The 15,501-nt window shown below is 41.0% G+C and overlaps 1 protein-coding gene across 1 annotated transcript in view; it reads left to right on the plus strand.

Annotated features, from left to right (window-relative positions):
- MMP20 (matrix metallopeptidase 20) overlaps positions 1-15,501 on the plus strand; it is a 51,372-nt gene that overhangs the window by 25,270 nt on the left and 10,601 nt on the right. Inside the window, exons 7-8 of the mRNA XM_006150092.2 lie at positions 6,467-6,603; positions 7,850-8,006. Coding sequence (XP_006150154.1) covers positions 6,467-6,603; positions 7,850-8,006 — 294 coding nt within the window. The remainder of the gene's footprint in view (positions 1-6,466; positions 6,604-7,849; positions 8,007-15,501) is intronic.

Here is a 15,501-nt window from a genome sequence, read left to right on the forward strand (position 1 = left end):
AGAGTTCTATTTAGCTTATTTATGTTGTGTGTGTGTGGTTTTTTTGTTTTTGTTTTTGTTTTTTTGAGAGGTTTTTGCTATAGGGCACATGCACTCATCAGACAGACAGAGACAGAGAGACAGAAAGCGAGAAATCACCCCCCCAGGGGGGATGGTCACGCCGCAATCCCTTCTCCATTCTCCTCTCGGGATCTTGGGCACGCACACACACATGCTGGCATGAGTTTTAAGCCACCGGGTCCGGGACACGAACCGCGGTCAACTACGTGGGAGTCCAGCGACATAGCCATTACGCTAAGTGCTGGTTCCCTATCTTATTTATGTTTTAAAGTGGTCAACAGTGGAAAATGCAGTTGAGGTCACCAGACTGCAGACTAAAGGGAAGGGACTGTCAGGCCAGGATAACAATGTGGGAGGGGCGCAGGTGGGGGAAAGTGTCACAGCATAAATGGAGGAGAAAAATGAAAACGAGATCCCATTCGTAGATTATTCCTTTGAAACGCTTGTTAATGACAGAGGCAAGTAAGTCCAGATAATAGCTAGAAGAGGAAGTAGGGCCAAAAGAAAATGTCCAAGATGAGAGAGGTTCATGTTTAAAGACATGACAAGGAGACAGTGGAGAAAAAAAGAAATGCAAGATGCTATAGAAAGAAAAGAGAATAAAATCAGAGGATATATTCGACATCGGCATGTCTCAGGATTCCATGTGTTTGCTGCTCAGCTGAAAAGGAAATCTTCCTCCTTCACATCCTCCCTGGGACTGTGCCTTTTCTGGCTAAAAGCCTGCTTCATTGACAGTCCACAAACAGCATTGTATTTACATAGATCCGTCCTCTGTGATGTGTTAAGACTTCAGACAAAGGGGCAGAAGGTGAACTAAGGTCCGCGGCTCATGGTCATTTGTTCTGAACTCCCTCCTCTGAGTGAGGATGGGCCACTTTACACCTTCACAGGTTATGACTTACCACTTTGGATGCCCGTAGGCTCTTCAGATGGTAGAAACACTTACATTAGACACGGTTTTCACTACTTAAAGTCCACACACACGGGTTTTTAATTTCATAAGCTGTATTATTCTTGGACTCAATGAGGTGGAAGATGCATGATTAATTCCTTGGCCTCTGAAGCATTCTAAGACAAGCAGCCCTGGTTAGTGAACCCCACAAAAAATGAATGGTTTCTCAGCTTAGGATGTGACGGTTTGTTCTTCTACGTTTCCAGGGAAAGGAATTTATTAATAAATAAGCTGGTTGTATAAACTCTAAGGTTCAATTTTATATATCATCAATTAATAAACTTGTAGGCAAGTTGATAGACAAAATTAGATCTGTGTGGACAAAGGATCAAGTTAAAAACAATGAAAAACCAAAGGTTGTACAACTGAGATGAGATAGATAGGGTATGCTATGAAAATCAAACCAGCAGAGACTAATTCAGGCTCTCCCTGCTCCTTACCACCAGGTAACTTTTGGGCCCATCAGGTTTTCTGGGTCCCAGGTTTTCGTGTGTTAATACTCATACAGATGTTCTAGATAAGGTTGTGATGGTTCAGACCCTGGACATGGCCGTGTACCCTCCATGGACTCTGGCCACCCTGTATACTCTCTACTGCAGGTGCCAGTTGGTTATTTGCCTAGCCAAATACATCTATCCACATGGCACTCTACAGATGGGACTGCCTTCTCTTTCTCCCCACCACTTCAAACGGGTCCAGGTGTCCAGAGACTTCTGCAGCTACTTCCTAGATTACGTGAAAATTTGGTGAGAAGTCTGGAAAACAGGTTTTTTATAATTAATTTGACTCAGTGCCAAGTTCTGAAATGCTGACTCTGTTCAAGTCACTGTGCGATGTCACAGTATGCATTTCAGGGGATGACAATGGTCAGGGGTGAGAGGAGCTGGCATATCCTCCAACCACAAGGCCCTACCTGAATGCCGTCTCTTATGAGATGTAGCTGACTTCCAGTTGCTTTCTCCTTGGTCATCCTAAAGTGGAGATTTATTTTCCTTCATTTCTCATTGAACAAACCTACAGGCCAGGCCAATGGCATGGTGGTTAAGGCAGCTGGATCACACATGGCCAACTATATAGTTCAAGTCCTGGACCTGGCAGTTTAAGCATGCCAAATGCATGTCCGTGTGCATGCACTAAAATCCCAAGAGGAGAATGGAGGAGAAGAGACTGTGGCATGGCCATCCCTCCAGGGGATGCTTTTCTCACTTGTCCTCTCTTTTTTCACTCTCTCCAGAGAGCACCGTGCCTTCTGGCAAATTTTAAAAAATCAGCAAGTGACTCAAGGCAAAATTAAACTCTACTTTTTTACTTGATGTCCTACGCGACTCAGTATTGAGTGCTATTAAAATGTAGTGGTTAAGAGTGTAGGCAGATATGTCTATCTTTGGAAATTTTTGCAAAGTTACTTTGGAAATTTTTCACACATGAAGAGTTTCAAATTTCTTACTAAGTAACCTTGATTTAGGATGTTGTGGGTACTGTGAGATCTGAATTGAAGGAGAGAGTAGTGTTCTCTGTCACGTGTGATTTTTGTGCCACATTGAGTGATTTGGGACATTTGGCAATGTACGCTGACAATTTTTGTTATCACTTCCCCAGTTAGGAGTGGCCAGTGCTGTTGGAGTCTAATAGGTAGAGGCCAGGGGGTGGCACTAAACACTCTACAAACAGAGCACATATCTGGTTCAAAAGACCAGGAGTGCCAAAGCCAAAAAAAAAAAAAAAAAAAAAAAAAAAATGGTTTCAACACTACTGTGACATAATACTGGGTTGTTGGAAAAGTCATGACTCATTTTTGCATAGAAAAAAGACACATCATGGGCCAGCAGGTGGCATGGTGATTAAGGTGCTAGATTCCCACATGGTCAACCATAGTTTGAGTCCCGGACCTGGCAACTTGCTTTCTCACTTTCCCTCCCTCCCTCCCTTTCTCTCTCTCTCTCTCTGTCTGTCTTTCTTTGATCAAATGTAACTAAATAAATAAATAAAACTAATTCTTTTGAAAAGAAGAAAAAAACACATCATGACTTTTCTGACAACCCAATATACACACTGAACACATAAATTAGACATAAAACTAACTACCACTGCTGTAACTTATCAGATTCCAAAAACAATCTGTAATCATGGAAATTTTCAGTAAACTAGTGAAGAAAAATTTTTGTCTGTTGACTAATAAAATAACATTCAGAGGGTTTATATCCTTTGAGCTATGGATTATAGTAATAAATGAAGTTCACCAAAAAAAAAAAAAATATATATATATATAGCAAGTAACTTCCCAATCCATCTATGAATGAATTAAAACACCTGGAAGAAAGAAAAAGAAAAGAAAAAAAACCTGTGGTCATTGGAAAAGAATAGCAGCGGGATGTCTTGGAACCAGGTAATGAAAATGAACACATTATGTCAATAGTCCACAATCTGATCTTTGATAAGGAGGATAAAACAATGAAGCTGACAGATATTAGAGATCCACTGATTAGATATTTAGCTGCTAGATGTAGCTTTATGGTCCCAGTAACTAATACTGAACCTGGCACATAGTCAGGGTTCAATAAATATTCCTCATCTCAATGAATGAGCGTCAGAGGGTTCAGTGGAACTTCTTTGCCTCGCCATTTTCGATTCGTATTCTCTGAACTTTTTGTTTCCTCTTACTAATTATCAAAGTTGAGATTAGACAATGATAACCCTCACCTGATCTCTTGCAGCTCTTTGTCAGCCTCTGGAACTCCTTGGGGGCAGGATCATGTATTATTCATCTTTTTGCCCTCTTACTTAGCATGGTACCTGGCACACATAGGGACTTGATCTGTATTGTTGGACCTTTGTGGGTTCCACCCACCCATCCTCATTTCCTACCTTCCGCAGCTGATTCCAACAGTTGTTCCTTTTCAGGAAATGCTTTCACCTCCTATTGGCTGAAGTACCAGGCTGGTCAGCAAGAAGCACTCTCCTTAACTCTGCTCTTCCCTGTTGTCCTGTTTCCCACTTTCAGGAAGAGGTGTCCTTCTCTCTTTTTGATGCTTTCAATTTAATTACTACTCCCTCACTTGAAGTGAGGCTACATAGTGCAGTGAAAAAACCAGGGATGCTTGCTATTGCAAATATTTAGACTAATTAAGTTCATTAGTAAATCAATTATATGGGGGGGGAAAGACATAGAAAGCAACCATGGATACCAGAGACAATGTGGGAGGAAGGTGGGACACGGCAAAAGGTGAGGAATATGGAATCAAGGATGGCTAAAACAAAAAAAAAAGCATATTATGCAAGACATAAGAAATGGAAAATTATTTGTTGATAACATGTATGTTGATGTGCTTGATTGAGCCAATATACAGTGTATTCTGGATGGAAAATTCATTTTGTATGTTGTAATGATGTATAGTGAATTAATGTAAAAAAAAATAAATTTAAAGAAAAGAAAAGAAAAAAAAAAAAACCAGGGATGCTTGTAAGAGATGAACAATAATAGCTGATAATAAAATAGAATAATTACAACAATATACTATAATAAGAATTAGTGAAAGCAATCTCTCTCTCTCTTAGAATACCTTACTATGCTCTAGTCACCTATCTTTGGACCTAAGTTGACCTCAGATAAATGAAACTATGGAAAGCAAAACCTCAAAGAAGAGACCACTGTATATCTCCATTTTAGATTTCATCTTCAGCTTAAATGGTCTTACCTGGGATAACTTCATTAAACACCTAAATAAAATGAAGCATCCCTCTCGCATGTTCTCAGAGCATCCTGAACTTAACTCCATTGCACTGATCACTCTGAATTATAATTTTTACCTATCAGTCACTATGAATAGACTGTAAACATCGTAGGGGCAGGCCTGAGTCTTGTTCATTGTTTCTTCCTTAATGTCAACCATAGTGACTGGTGGTAGATGATCTGTAATAAATTTGTTAAATAAAGAAAATAGGGAAATTAAACATGAAATTTGGGAACTAGCTGCACAGAAAGTTAAGTGTCACAACTTTAGTACAATTTCTCCAGCCACAAATAATCTCAAGCATTGATTTTGTGTTTCTAGTGGCTGACTGTGCTTCCAGTGGCTGACTTGTGGCTTGCTTTCTCACTTTCTCTTTCTCTCTCTCTCTTTCTCTCTGGTGAGTACATATGACCTATAGTAGATTAAAAATAGTAATAATAAAGAAAATTAAATAATTCTTTTTTATAGATACATAAATGAGAAATAAATTAAAAAATATATTCATCACCAAAATTTAAAATAGACCACGTTTACAGGGGAGGTTTCAATCTAGTACCTTCATATCTATACTGCCACCTTTTTACAAAGACAATATTGGGTAAGTAGATGGATGACTTGCTAAACCTCTAATTAATATGTGTGTACTTGGAGACCAGCAGATGTTAAAATGGTTATGTCACTAGCTCCCACGTCGTTGATCATGGTTCAAGTCCCATACCCTATGACTTAAAAATCATGCCACACATGTGCGTAAGTGCCCAACATCCTAAGAAGAGACATGAGAAGAACAGGTTGAAGCGTAGCCATCCCCCCAGGGAGTAATTTCTTGCTTTCTGTCTCTCTGGTGAGCATACATGCTCTATAGCAAAAATCTCTCTTTACGAAAAAATAAAGAAGTGTATACTTGATTTTGCATTAGCCACATGACTCAAAAATTTCCAATAAACAATTATGGAAGCAACACCATGATTTATGACTATTAATGTTTTCACTGTTTTTATAGGGAATAATTAGCATCTCTCGACCACAGACTTTGGGTTCATTTATATCATTTTCATAATGTTCACCTCCTGGATTATACTATATTTATCTTTTAAGAACTTAATTGTTTTTTCTTTGGAAAGTTGTGTGTTTTGTTTTGTTTTGTTTTGTTTTGTTTTGTTTTGTTTTTGCTTTAGGGTGTGTGCACTCACCTGAAAGACAGAGAGAGACAGAAAGTGAAAAATCACCCCCCGGGGGGCTGGCCATGCTGCAATCCCTTCTCCTTCTTTCTCCTCTCAGGATCTTGGGCACACATGCACATGTACACGGCATGAGTTTAAGCCACCAGGTCCAAGACTCGAACCGCGGTCAATTACATGGGAGTCCAGCAACATAGCCATTACGCTAGCTGCTGGTCCCTGAGAACTTAATTCTCTATGAGTTTTAGAAAACCCTTTGTATTGAAAATAGGAGGGATTTATTGATACTATCTCCACCCTAGCTGTCCATGTTTTTGGCATCTTTGACTCAATGAAGAAAAGGAGTTGCAGAGTTCTTTAGATGATGAAAACGGAGAAGAAAGTGTTTAATAAGTTTTTAAAAATGTGTTCTCCTTAAAAACAAGCAAGGACATAGGGCATTTAGCTATGGCCTCTGAATGTGGCTTTATGTATTTGTCAAGTGTGATTTAAGCTTTAAATTATCCCTTGATCTTGATGACTTTTGAAACATCCAACAGGATTTTCTGGCGACGGCAGGTTCACCTGACAGCAGGGATTCGGCCCAGCACTATTACCAGCTCCTTCCCCCAGCTCATGTCCAATGTGGATGCAGCTTACGAAGTGGCTGAGAGGGGCATCGCTTACTTCTTCAAAGGTACCCTGCTGACCCCCCAAAGAAAGACATGTCAGGAACACAAGACCAAACTTACTTGGAACACACAGAGCACTGAGTCGTGTTCACTGACTGTGGAGCAGGTTTCTGTTGCTGCTCTTCCTGGATTGGAGTGTATCTTCATCTGTTACTGGTTTATTAAACAGAAACCTGAGTCTGGGTGATTGATAAAGAATGGAGGTTCATTTGGCTCTTGATTCCAATGGCTAGAAAGTCCAGAGGCATGAGGCTGGCACCAGCTTGGCCACTATTATCACATCACAAAGTAGCCGACAAAAACAGGGAGGAAGGTGCACTCAACGAAAAAGACAAAGGCCAGCTGGTTGTGTGGTGGCTGGGGCACTGAATTTCACATGACTGACTGCATGGTTCAAGTCCCAGATCTGGTGACTTGATAAATCATACAGGGCATGTTTGTGTGCATGCCCAAAATCTCTAGAGAAAAATGGTTTCCCCCCTCACATTCCTTCCCTCCCTCCTTCTCTGGTGCTAAAAGAAGAATAAACCAGCAAATTTAATAGCGTAGAGTTTTAATAGAGCAAATCTTAATACAATTTAAATCAGGCAATTGTCCCTAGAGTTCGGGACAACTCCGGCCAGCCTCTTGGTCAACTTGGCCTTTTAAGTCGGCCGAACAGGAAAGTGTACACAAAATGTAAGTGAGGGAGTGAAGTAATCATTTGTTATATTCTGAAGTTTGCCTGCATTAACACAGTCCAAAAGGTGGGAATGCCAGTGATTGACTAAAGTCTAGTTGCTGTGATTGGCTGTAACTTAGCAACCAGCTCAGAAAAAACAGCCTAACGTGTACAAATTTGGCGCATCCATATGAATCAAAGTGTGGGAGTACAGCAGCTGCTTTAGTCCAAAATAATTTAATTTAACACTGGTAAGCACGTGTACCCTATAGCAAATTTTTTAAAAAAAGGGAAAAAGAAATTAAAAATAAATAATATCTTGAAAAACTTAATGTGTTAAATGTAAGATACCATTTTATAATTTTATCAATGTTATTGCATTTTTAAAGCATAACTAGGGATTTTTTGCTTCCAGGGAAGACTGAAGTCTTGCTGAATGGGCTTGTTGCCAGCTTATGTCTCCTATTAGGTTATAACCATGGAAAACATCCCACACACTAGCCCCGTTTATGATCCCACATAGAAATCTGCATGAGAGAAGTGCATCGCTAAGTGGTTCAGGTTTTGTAAACTCTAATTTCTGTTTTCAGGCCCCCACTACTGGATAACAAGAGGATTCCAAATGCAAGGTCCTCCTCGGACTATTTATGACTTTGGGTTCCCAAGACACGTGCAGCGAATAGACGCTGCTGTCTATCTCAGGGAGCCGCAGAAGACCCTTTTCTTTGTGGGAGATGAATACTACAGGTATGCTTTTCTCCCTCTGTTTATTTAGGTGTTTTCAATGGAAAGGGGAGGGGGGTTGTAAAAAGAAGGCAGGGCACTTTTGCAGTAGGCCCACTGACTCTTCTTGGCCATGGGGGTGCCATTTACAGATGGCTGACTGTCTTCAGGATAGGAACCATCCAAATGATAAGGGAAACATTCATTCAATAACCCCATTGTTCAGTTTCTAGGATAACAAACACCCTGATACTTCAGTGTATTCATTATTGGATCCCCCGTGGTCTAAAAGAGTGGATGTAGCATCCCTAGTACCTAACTACCCTCTGGGAATGCTTGAAGGTGAACTAACTGTGCTGTTACCTGAACACCAAGTGTATTCCAGAGATTTTAGAAACTTGGAAGTGTCATGACTATGGGGCTCTTTAAGGGAAGTTCTGCTGAAAAGGCTGTATTGCAAAGTGTTTTTATGCAGCCTAGAACTTGAAGATTTTTCTTACCCAAAGGGAGCCATATGTAATTTCCATGTCTTTCCTGCACGGGGTTAGCGTAAGCAGATTGAGTAAGGTATCATCCGTCTTCTAGCCACTGCACACAGGTCACACCTCACCTCACCTACTGAGCTTCAATTTTCAGTTGATGCATTGAGGGTAAGTGTAGCTCTTTGCTAATCTCATTCAAAAACAGCCTCTGCCTCTGCATCCTTTCCCTGTTTATCATTCTCTCTTTGGCATGACTATTTCTCTGAACTTCAAAAGAGAAAAACAAAAACATGTTCTAAGGAGATAATTATGCTAAACACCTCACGTCCATGATAGAGTCTGTGTGGGAGTGGAAAAGCAATCACCTTTGGGTCCAAGAGTTTTCATTTTATTTTATATCATCTGTTTTAGTAACCATTTGTGTGCCATAAAATAAATGTATAAATAACTATTTGTCATCTTCTTCACCCCTGACTGATATTATCTTTCTCCATTTGGAGCTGAAAAAGTAATATAACTGGAACACAGATATATGTCATGAGAAGGAAAATTTGTTTGATAAAAAAGTATTCTAGACAAATATTGACCCTACCAGCTCTTCTGGGCTACCAAGAGCCCTGGAAGCTTTGCTCAAAGTATCACATGATGTCATGAGTTGTCACACCCAGTAGTGTTTAAACCACTAAGCCAGCCATTTTTCTCTCAGACCTTCTTTTCTGAAACATCGTGAGAGGAATTCATTCATTGAACCCCTGTATCTGCTGGACAGAGTATGATTTTCCAAAGTCTTTAAGATAGAGTCTTTGTCACAACACTGACATACATGAAGACTGTTATTTAGAAACCCACTGCCCTTTTAGATGTTCAGAGAATGAAATCAAGAGATGCGTGTGTAAGCATGTGTGGTTGTGTGAGGGCATTTTTGTTAATATTATTCAGTTCATTTTCCAAAGAGGGCTCACAGCCGGAATCTCATTGGGGGAATAATCCATTTGACCTCCATCTGTTTTCTCCATTTTTCAGCTGGTCTTTGGGCTAATCTGCTCACCAGCACTCTAAGCGAAGCATATACCCCTAGCCCGTTTGGACTGAGGCTTACTAGCCAAGGCGGAAAGCTTGATGAGGACAGAGGTTTGAAATTCTCTGTAAATTTTAGGTTGAGGAGGGAGAGGTTCTCTGATTTTAATGTCTGATTCCCCTAAAGGAAGTAATACTGTACCTTTCCAACTTGGAGGAAGTGGGAAGGAGAGTGGCTTTATGAGTGTCTACTAAGGAAAAGTCTTTAGTAATCTAGATAAAACGGATTGATTAAGGAGTTGGTCTAGAGCATTCATTCAAATGTTAACAAGCTAATTCTGATATCTAGGGAAGAAAACCACAGTAGGCAAACTTAACCTTCCCAGATAATTATCACAGTTATTAAGTGGTGTAATGCCTGCAGACAGCACAGTGTCAGGCAGATACAGGTGAGATACAGGTGCTCAAAAAAGGAACCCTTCTGGGCCATCACATTGGTGGTGGTGAAGGTGTTGGACTCCCACATAGTCAACCACAGTTTGAGTCCCAGACCTTGCAGCTTGCTTTCTCTCTCTTTCTCTCTCTCTCTCATAAGCACAGGTGTCCTATAGCAAATTTAAAAAATAATAGTAATAATAAAATTAAATATTTTTTTAAATAACCCTTCAGTAACAGCAGGAACTAAGATGGTAATTACCAAATAATTGTTTAAAAAGTGTGATGATTGGGACCAGCAGATGGTGTAATGGTTACGTTGCTGGACTCCCATGTAGCTGGTTGCAGTTTGAGTCCCAAACCCAGCGACTTAATACTCACACCAGACACGTATGCATGCATGCACAAAACCCTGAGAGGAGAATGAAGGAGAAGGGATTGTGGCGTGGCCAGCCCCCTGGGGGGTGATTTCCCGTTTTCTGTCTTTTTTCTCTCTGGTCAGCACATGCTCCCTATAGCAAAAATCTATCTTTAAAAAAAAGTTGTGACAATAAACATTGATTAGTTAAACTACAGTGTTTCTCTGAGTAGCAATCCAGTCAAAGAGCTGGTAAAAGGAGACTTTTTTTTAATACTGAAGGGCTCTGACATTAGACTGAAATTAACTGTTTTTGGCAAGGTAGACAATTCTTTTAGCAACAGGAGTCTTCTATTTTACACAGTGGTGTATGCCCTAAGGTATAAGATAAACAGCCTTGACCAACAGCTTAAAAGTTTATAAAATACTATTTTGTTATCCCTATTAATAACTCCCCCTGAATTCTGCTTGCTGTACTTTGCAAATAAGACATCATCTTGTCATGGGGTGGGGGGTCCTATATTGACTAGAAATTATGTTCCAGGGCTAGTGAGAGAGACCCACAAATAATCATGGCTTAAACACGTTTGTTTTTCTCATTACGTAAAAAGTCTGAAGTTCAACAGACTCAGAGACAGGATGGTGGATCCAAGGTCACTAGGGACCCAAGTTCCTTCTAACATTTCAAACACCATTTTAGTGGTTTCCCTATTTGAGGTGGCCAGAGGAGATTCAATCTTTACCACCCTACTTTAGAAGGATGAAACAGGGAAGGAAAGGGCAGTGGAGACAAATGAGATTTGATAGATAGGCACATGGCCACACTCAAAAACATGAAAGGCACAAAGCTCAAGTGACAGTAAGAAGTTTGCTGTGTTGACGTCCACGGCCAGTGTGTTAGGTGTCATCTCCCTTTAGTCATTTCTCATATCCTGCCTACATCCTCATGCTAATTCAGTCTGTGGAATAAGTAAATGGACCATGGGAAGAAATGTCTGGATATGCTTATTATCAGGGACGTCCTCCATGAACTCCTAGGGTGGGGCCCCAGTTTTAGGGAGTGAAATCCATGAGAAAATGATTAAAGAACTTCCTCCACTGAGGACTGAGGATTAGCTTGGGACCTCCTGGTTGTTTCAAGCTCTGAGAGTCAGAACCTACTTGTCAGTGTAGGAGTAACTTCAGAGCAGCAGTACACAGGCAGTACACAGTGGTATACAAAAAGGGGATGCTGACATGTTGACGCCCTCACATATGACATCACCAAAGCCATATTGGTTAAGCTTTGCCAGCAAGGGCTACTTCCCCATATATTTTTGTAGTGTTCTTTCTTCCTTTTTCTAACAGGTTTAATGATTCAGTCAAGTTTTCTTTGTTCTTTATTTTAATGAAACATTTTTGCTGTAGGGCACATGTGCTTGCCAGAGAGACAGAGAGACAGAAAGTGAGAAATCACTCCCTAGAAGAGATGGCCATACCACAGTCCCTTCTCCTCCATTCTCCTCTTAGGATTTTGGACACACATGCACACGAACCTGGCATGAGTTTTAAGCCACTGAGTCTGGGACTCAAACCACAGTCGACTATGTGGGAATCCAGCAACGTAACCATTGCAACATCTGCTGGCCCCAGAGTTATCTTTCTTGGTGTAGTTCCATTACCTGTGGCTCATCTCTCTATAAATGAATGTTTTCTCCTGCCTACCAGTAGCAGAGCAGTGGCTAATCAGATATCTGGGGTCTGGAGAGAGCCATCACCTTCATCATTCTTTGAGAGAGTGGCAGTGACTTCTAAATTTCATGGAAAGTGAATCTACATGTTCCTCCCCTTTTCCACCATATTACTACCTCTGAGTCACTCTTCCCTGCTGAAGGCATCATTGCTGTGAAGTAGAACACATCCACACTCTACCTCTCCTGGATACTGAAAAGGGATCTTTTTATTTAACAATTTTATTGTCATCATAAGGAAAGAGATAATAGGGGCCAGCAGATGATGTAATAGTTAGTTAAGGCACTGAACTCTCACATGGTCAACCTTGGTTTGAGTCCCAGATCCAGCAAATTCAAAATCATGCCAAGCACGTGTGCATGTGTGTCCAAAATCCTGAGGGAGAATGAAAGAAAAGGGATTATGGCATGACCATCACCCCTGGGGGGTGATTTCTCACTTCCTCTCTGTCTCCCTCTGGTAAGCATACATGCCCTATGGCAAAAACCTACAAAAAAAAAAAAAAGGAGAAATAGAAATAGTAAGTAGTAAAAATAAGAAAGATAAAGTACAACCCAAAATCATCTTTGATTTATGTTTTAAAATTTTAAAAATGAAATTCATTGTCAAACTGCCAAATACAACATATAGCTTTTAAAATTCATTCGCTTTTTTTTTAAGAGAGATTTTTGCTATGGGGCATGGGTGCTTACAACAGAGACAGAGACAGAAAGTAAGAAGTCACCCCCCATGGAACATGGCCACACTGCAATCCCTTCTCCTCTTGGGATTTTGGACATGCACACATACACACCCAGTGGTTTTAAGCCACCAGGTCCAGTACTAAAACCATGGTCAACTACATGAGGGGATGCAGCAGTATAACCATTATGCCATCTACTGGTCCTATGTTCATTCTTTTCTTCCATGAGTAAGAGACAGAGACAGAGACAGGACTCCTAACAGGGTCACAGCACCACAGTCTACCCCCAGCTTCAGCCAGTCCCAAATTATGAGCACATACATGCCCCTAGCCTCCTCAGGGAGGTCAGTACAGAGCCTTCCCATCTGAGTCAGCCTCACGAGCATCATGTTTGACCACAGCACCACCAACCAGCCACCCAGCCTGCATTCATTGGCCATGATTCTGTGTCAGGCACCATACTAGGCTCTTGACATGCTAGAGAAAGAATAGAATGTGTTGGTAAAAAGTACGTTCATTTCCCAACAAACTAAAAAGCCAAGTGAAGTGGCACCACCTATAGTCCTCGTTACTTGGAGGCCAAGGCAGGAGGACCCCAACGTAGCATGACTCTATCTTTAAAAGAAAGAGAGAGAAAGGAAAAAAGTGTGGGCGAGAGTAATAGAACCCTAGTGTTTATCTTGATGGTTCTAGCAGCAGTTATCTGGCAATGTGGATCATCTGTCTTAGTTTTCTCATTTAAATTACATCAGGAAGGTGGAAATAGGACCTGCCTCGTTAAGTGATAGGACTGAAAGGGGAAAATAAAAGCTGCCTTGGGAACCAGCAGTTAGCGTAATGGCTATGTCGCTGGACTCCCACATAGTCGACCGCGGTTTGCGTCCCGGACCCGGTGGCTTAAAACTCACGCCGGGCGCGTGTGCGTGCGTGCCCAAGATCCTGGGAGGAGAATGGAGGAGAAGGGATTGCGGCGTGACCATCCCCCCTGGGGGATGATTTCTCGCTTTCTGTCTCTCTCTGTCTGTCTGGGGAGCGCACGCGCCCTATAGTGAAAACCTCTCAAAAAAAAAAAAAAAAAAAAGCTGCCTGCACTCAGTTCATGTTGGGTGCTCTTAATGCCCTCAACAGGTCTTAGAGTTAAGAATAAGTCTATAGGGGCCAGCAGGTGGCGTGGTGGTTAAGGGGGCTAGGCTCCAACGTGGCCGACCACAGTTTGAGTCTTGAACCTGGTGACTTGCTTTCTCACTTCTCTCTCTCTCTCTCTCTCTGTCTCTGTCTCTCCCTCTCTCATCAAACTTAAAGTTAAATAAAATAATTTTTTTAAAAAAAGAATAAATCTATAGATAAATAACAGAAATCCACGTGCCAAAAATGCCTTAATAGAAGACTGTATGGGGATCAGTGGGCTGAAACAAGAGGAAATGGCCAACTCTAGCAGAGGTGTCAGGAAAGAATTTTTGAAGGAAGTGATGACTGAGCTCCACTTTGAACATTGTGTAGGAGTTTCCCAGATGGTCTGGATGGGAGTGGGTGACTTCCAGGTAGAAAGAACAGCCGAGACAAAAGCACTGATGCACGAAATGGCCTGTGAGGGTGGGGAAGTAGCCTGTGAGTGTGGGGAGAACTTGAAGCAGTTCAATATGACTAGAACAAGAACTAAAATGAGAGAGACGGCCCAAAGAAACCAGGGTGTAGATTGTGGAGGGCCAATACCGTTCTAGGGAGATCAGTATTTACTTTATAGAAAAAAAAAGGGATATATTTAAATAAGTAAGAGAGTATTCTAATAAAATTTGTGATTCAAAAATCTGTGTCTTGGGCCAGCTGGTGGCATGGTGGTTAAGGCAGCTAGATCAGGGCCGACAGGTAGCGTGGTAGTTGGGGTATTGAACTCCCACATGGCTGACCGCAAATTGAGACCCAGACCTGGCAGCTTGCTTTCTTATTTTCCCTTTCTTTCTCTCTCTCTCTCTGTCTCTCTTGGGTCAAACTAAAGAAAATAATGATAATAAAATTAAATAAATAATTCTTTAAAAATAAATAAATAAGGCAGCTGGATCTCACATGATCCACTGTATAGTTCAAGTCCTATACCCAAAGACTTGAAAGTTCCAAGAAGAGAGGAGAATGGAGAGAAGAAATTGTGGCATAGCCATCCTCCACCCCAGGAGTGCTTTTTGCACTTTCTCTCTCTCTCCCTGTCTCTCTCCAGGAACTGCATATACCCTATAGCAAACTAAAAAATAAAAATTAAAATTAAAAAATAAACCTAACTATTTTCTATCTACATGAGACACATTTTAGATTTAAAGATGTGAATAAATTGAAAGTTAAAGACTAGGAATATAGGGACCAGCAGATGATGGAATGCTTACATTGCTGGATTCCCATGTAGTAGATCATGGATTGAGTCCTGTAGTAGATCATGGATTGATCCTGGATCCTTAAAACTCAAACTGGGATCATGTGCGTGTGTGCCCATGATCCCGAGAGGAGAATGGAGAAGGGATTATGGCATGGCCATCCCCCCGAGGGATGACTTCTTGCTTTCTGTCTTTCTGTCTCTTTCTGTCTCTCCAGCAAGCACACAAGCCCTAGCAAAAAAAAAAAAGAATAGGAATATAATATATCATGCGAATAGCATCATAAGAAAACTTGAGTGGCTATAGTCATAATGCAAGAAACAAACTTTAAAAAACTTTAAAATGAACATGTTAGTAGAAATTTTAAAAGGACTTTTTTTTTTTTTGCTATAGGGCACATGCGCTCACCAGACAGAGAGAAACAGAGACAGAAAGTGAAAAATCACCCCCC

This window comes from Tupaia chinensis, unplaced genomic scaffold, assembly GCF_000334495.1.
Source record: "Tupaia chinensis unplaced genomic scaffold, TupChi_1.0 Scaffold000276_2, whole genome shotgun sequence".
Lineage (NCBI taxonomy): Eukaryota > Metazoa > Chordata > Mammalia > Scandentia > Tupaiidae > Tupaia > Tupaia belangeri.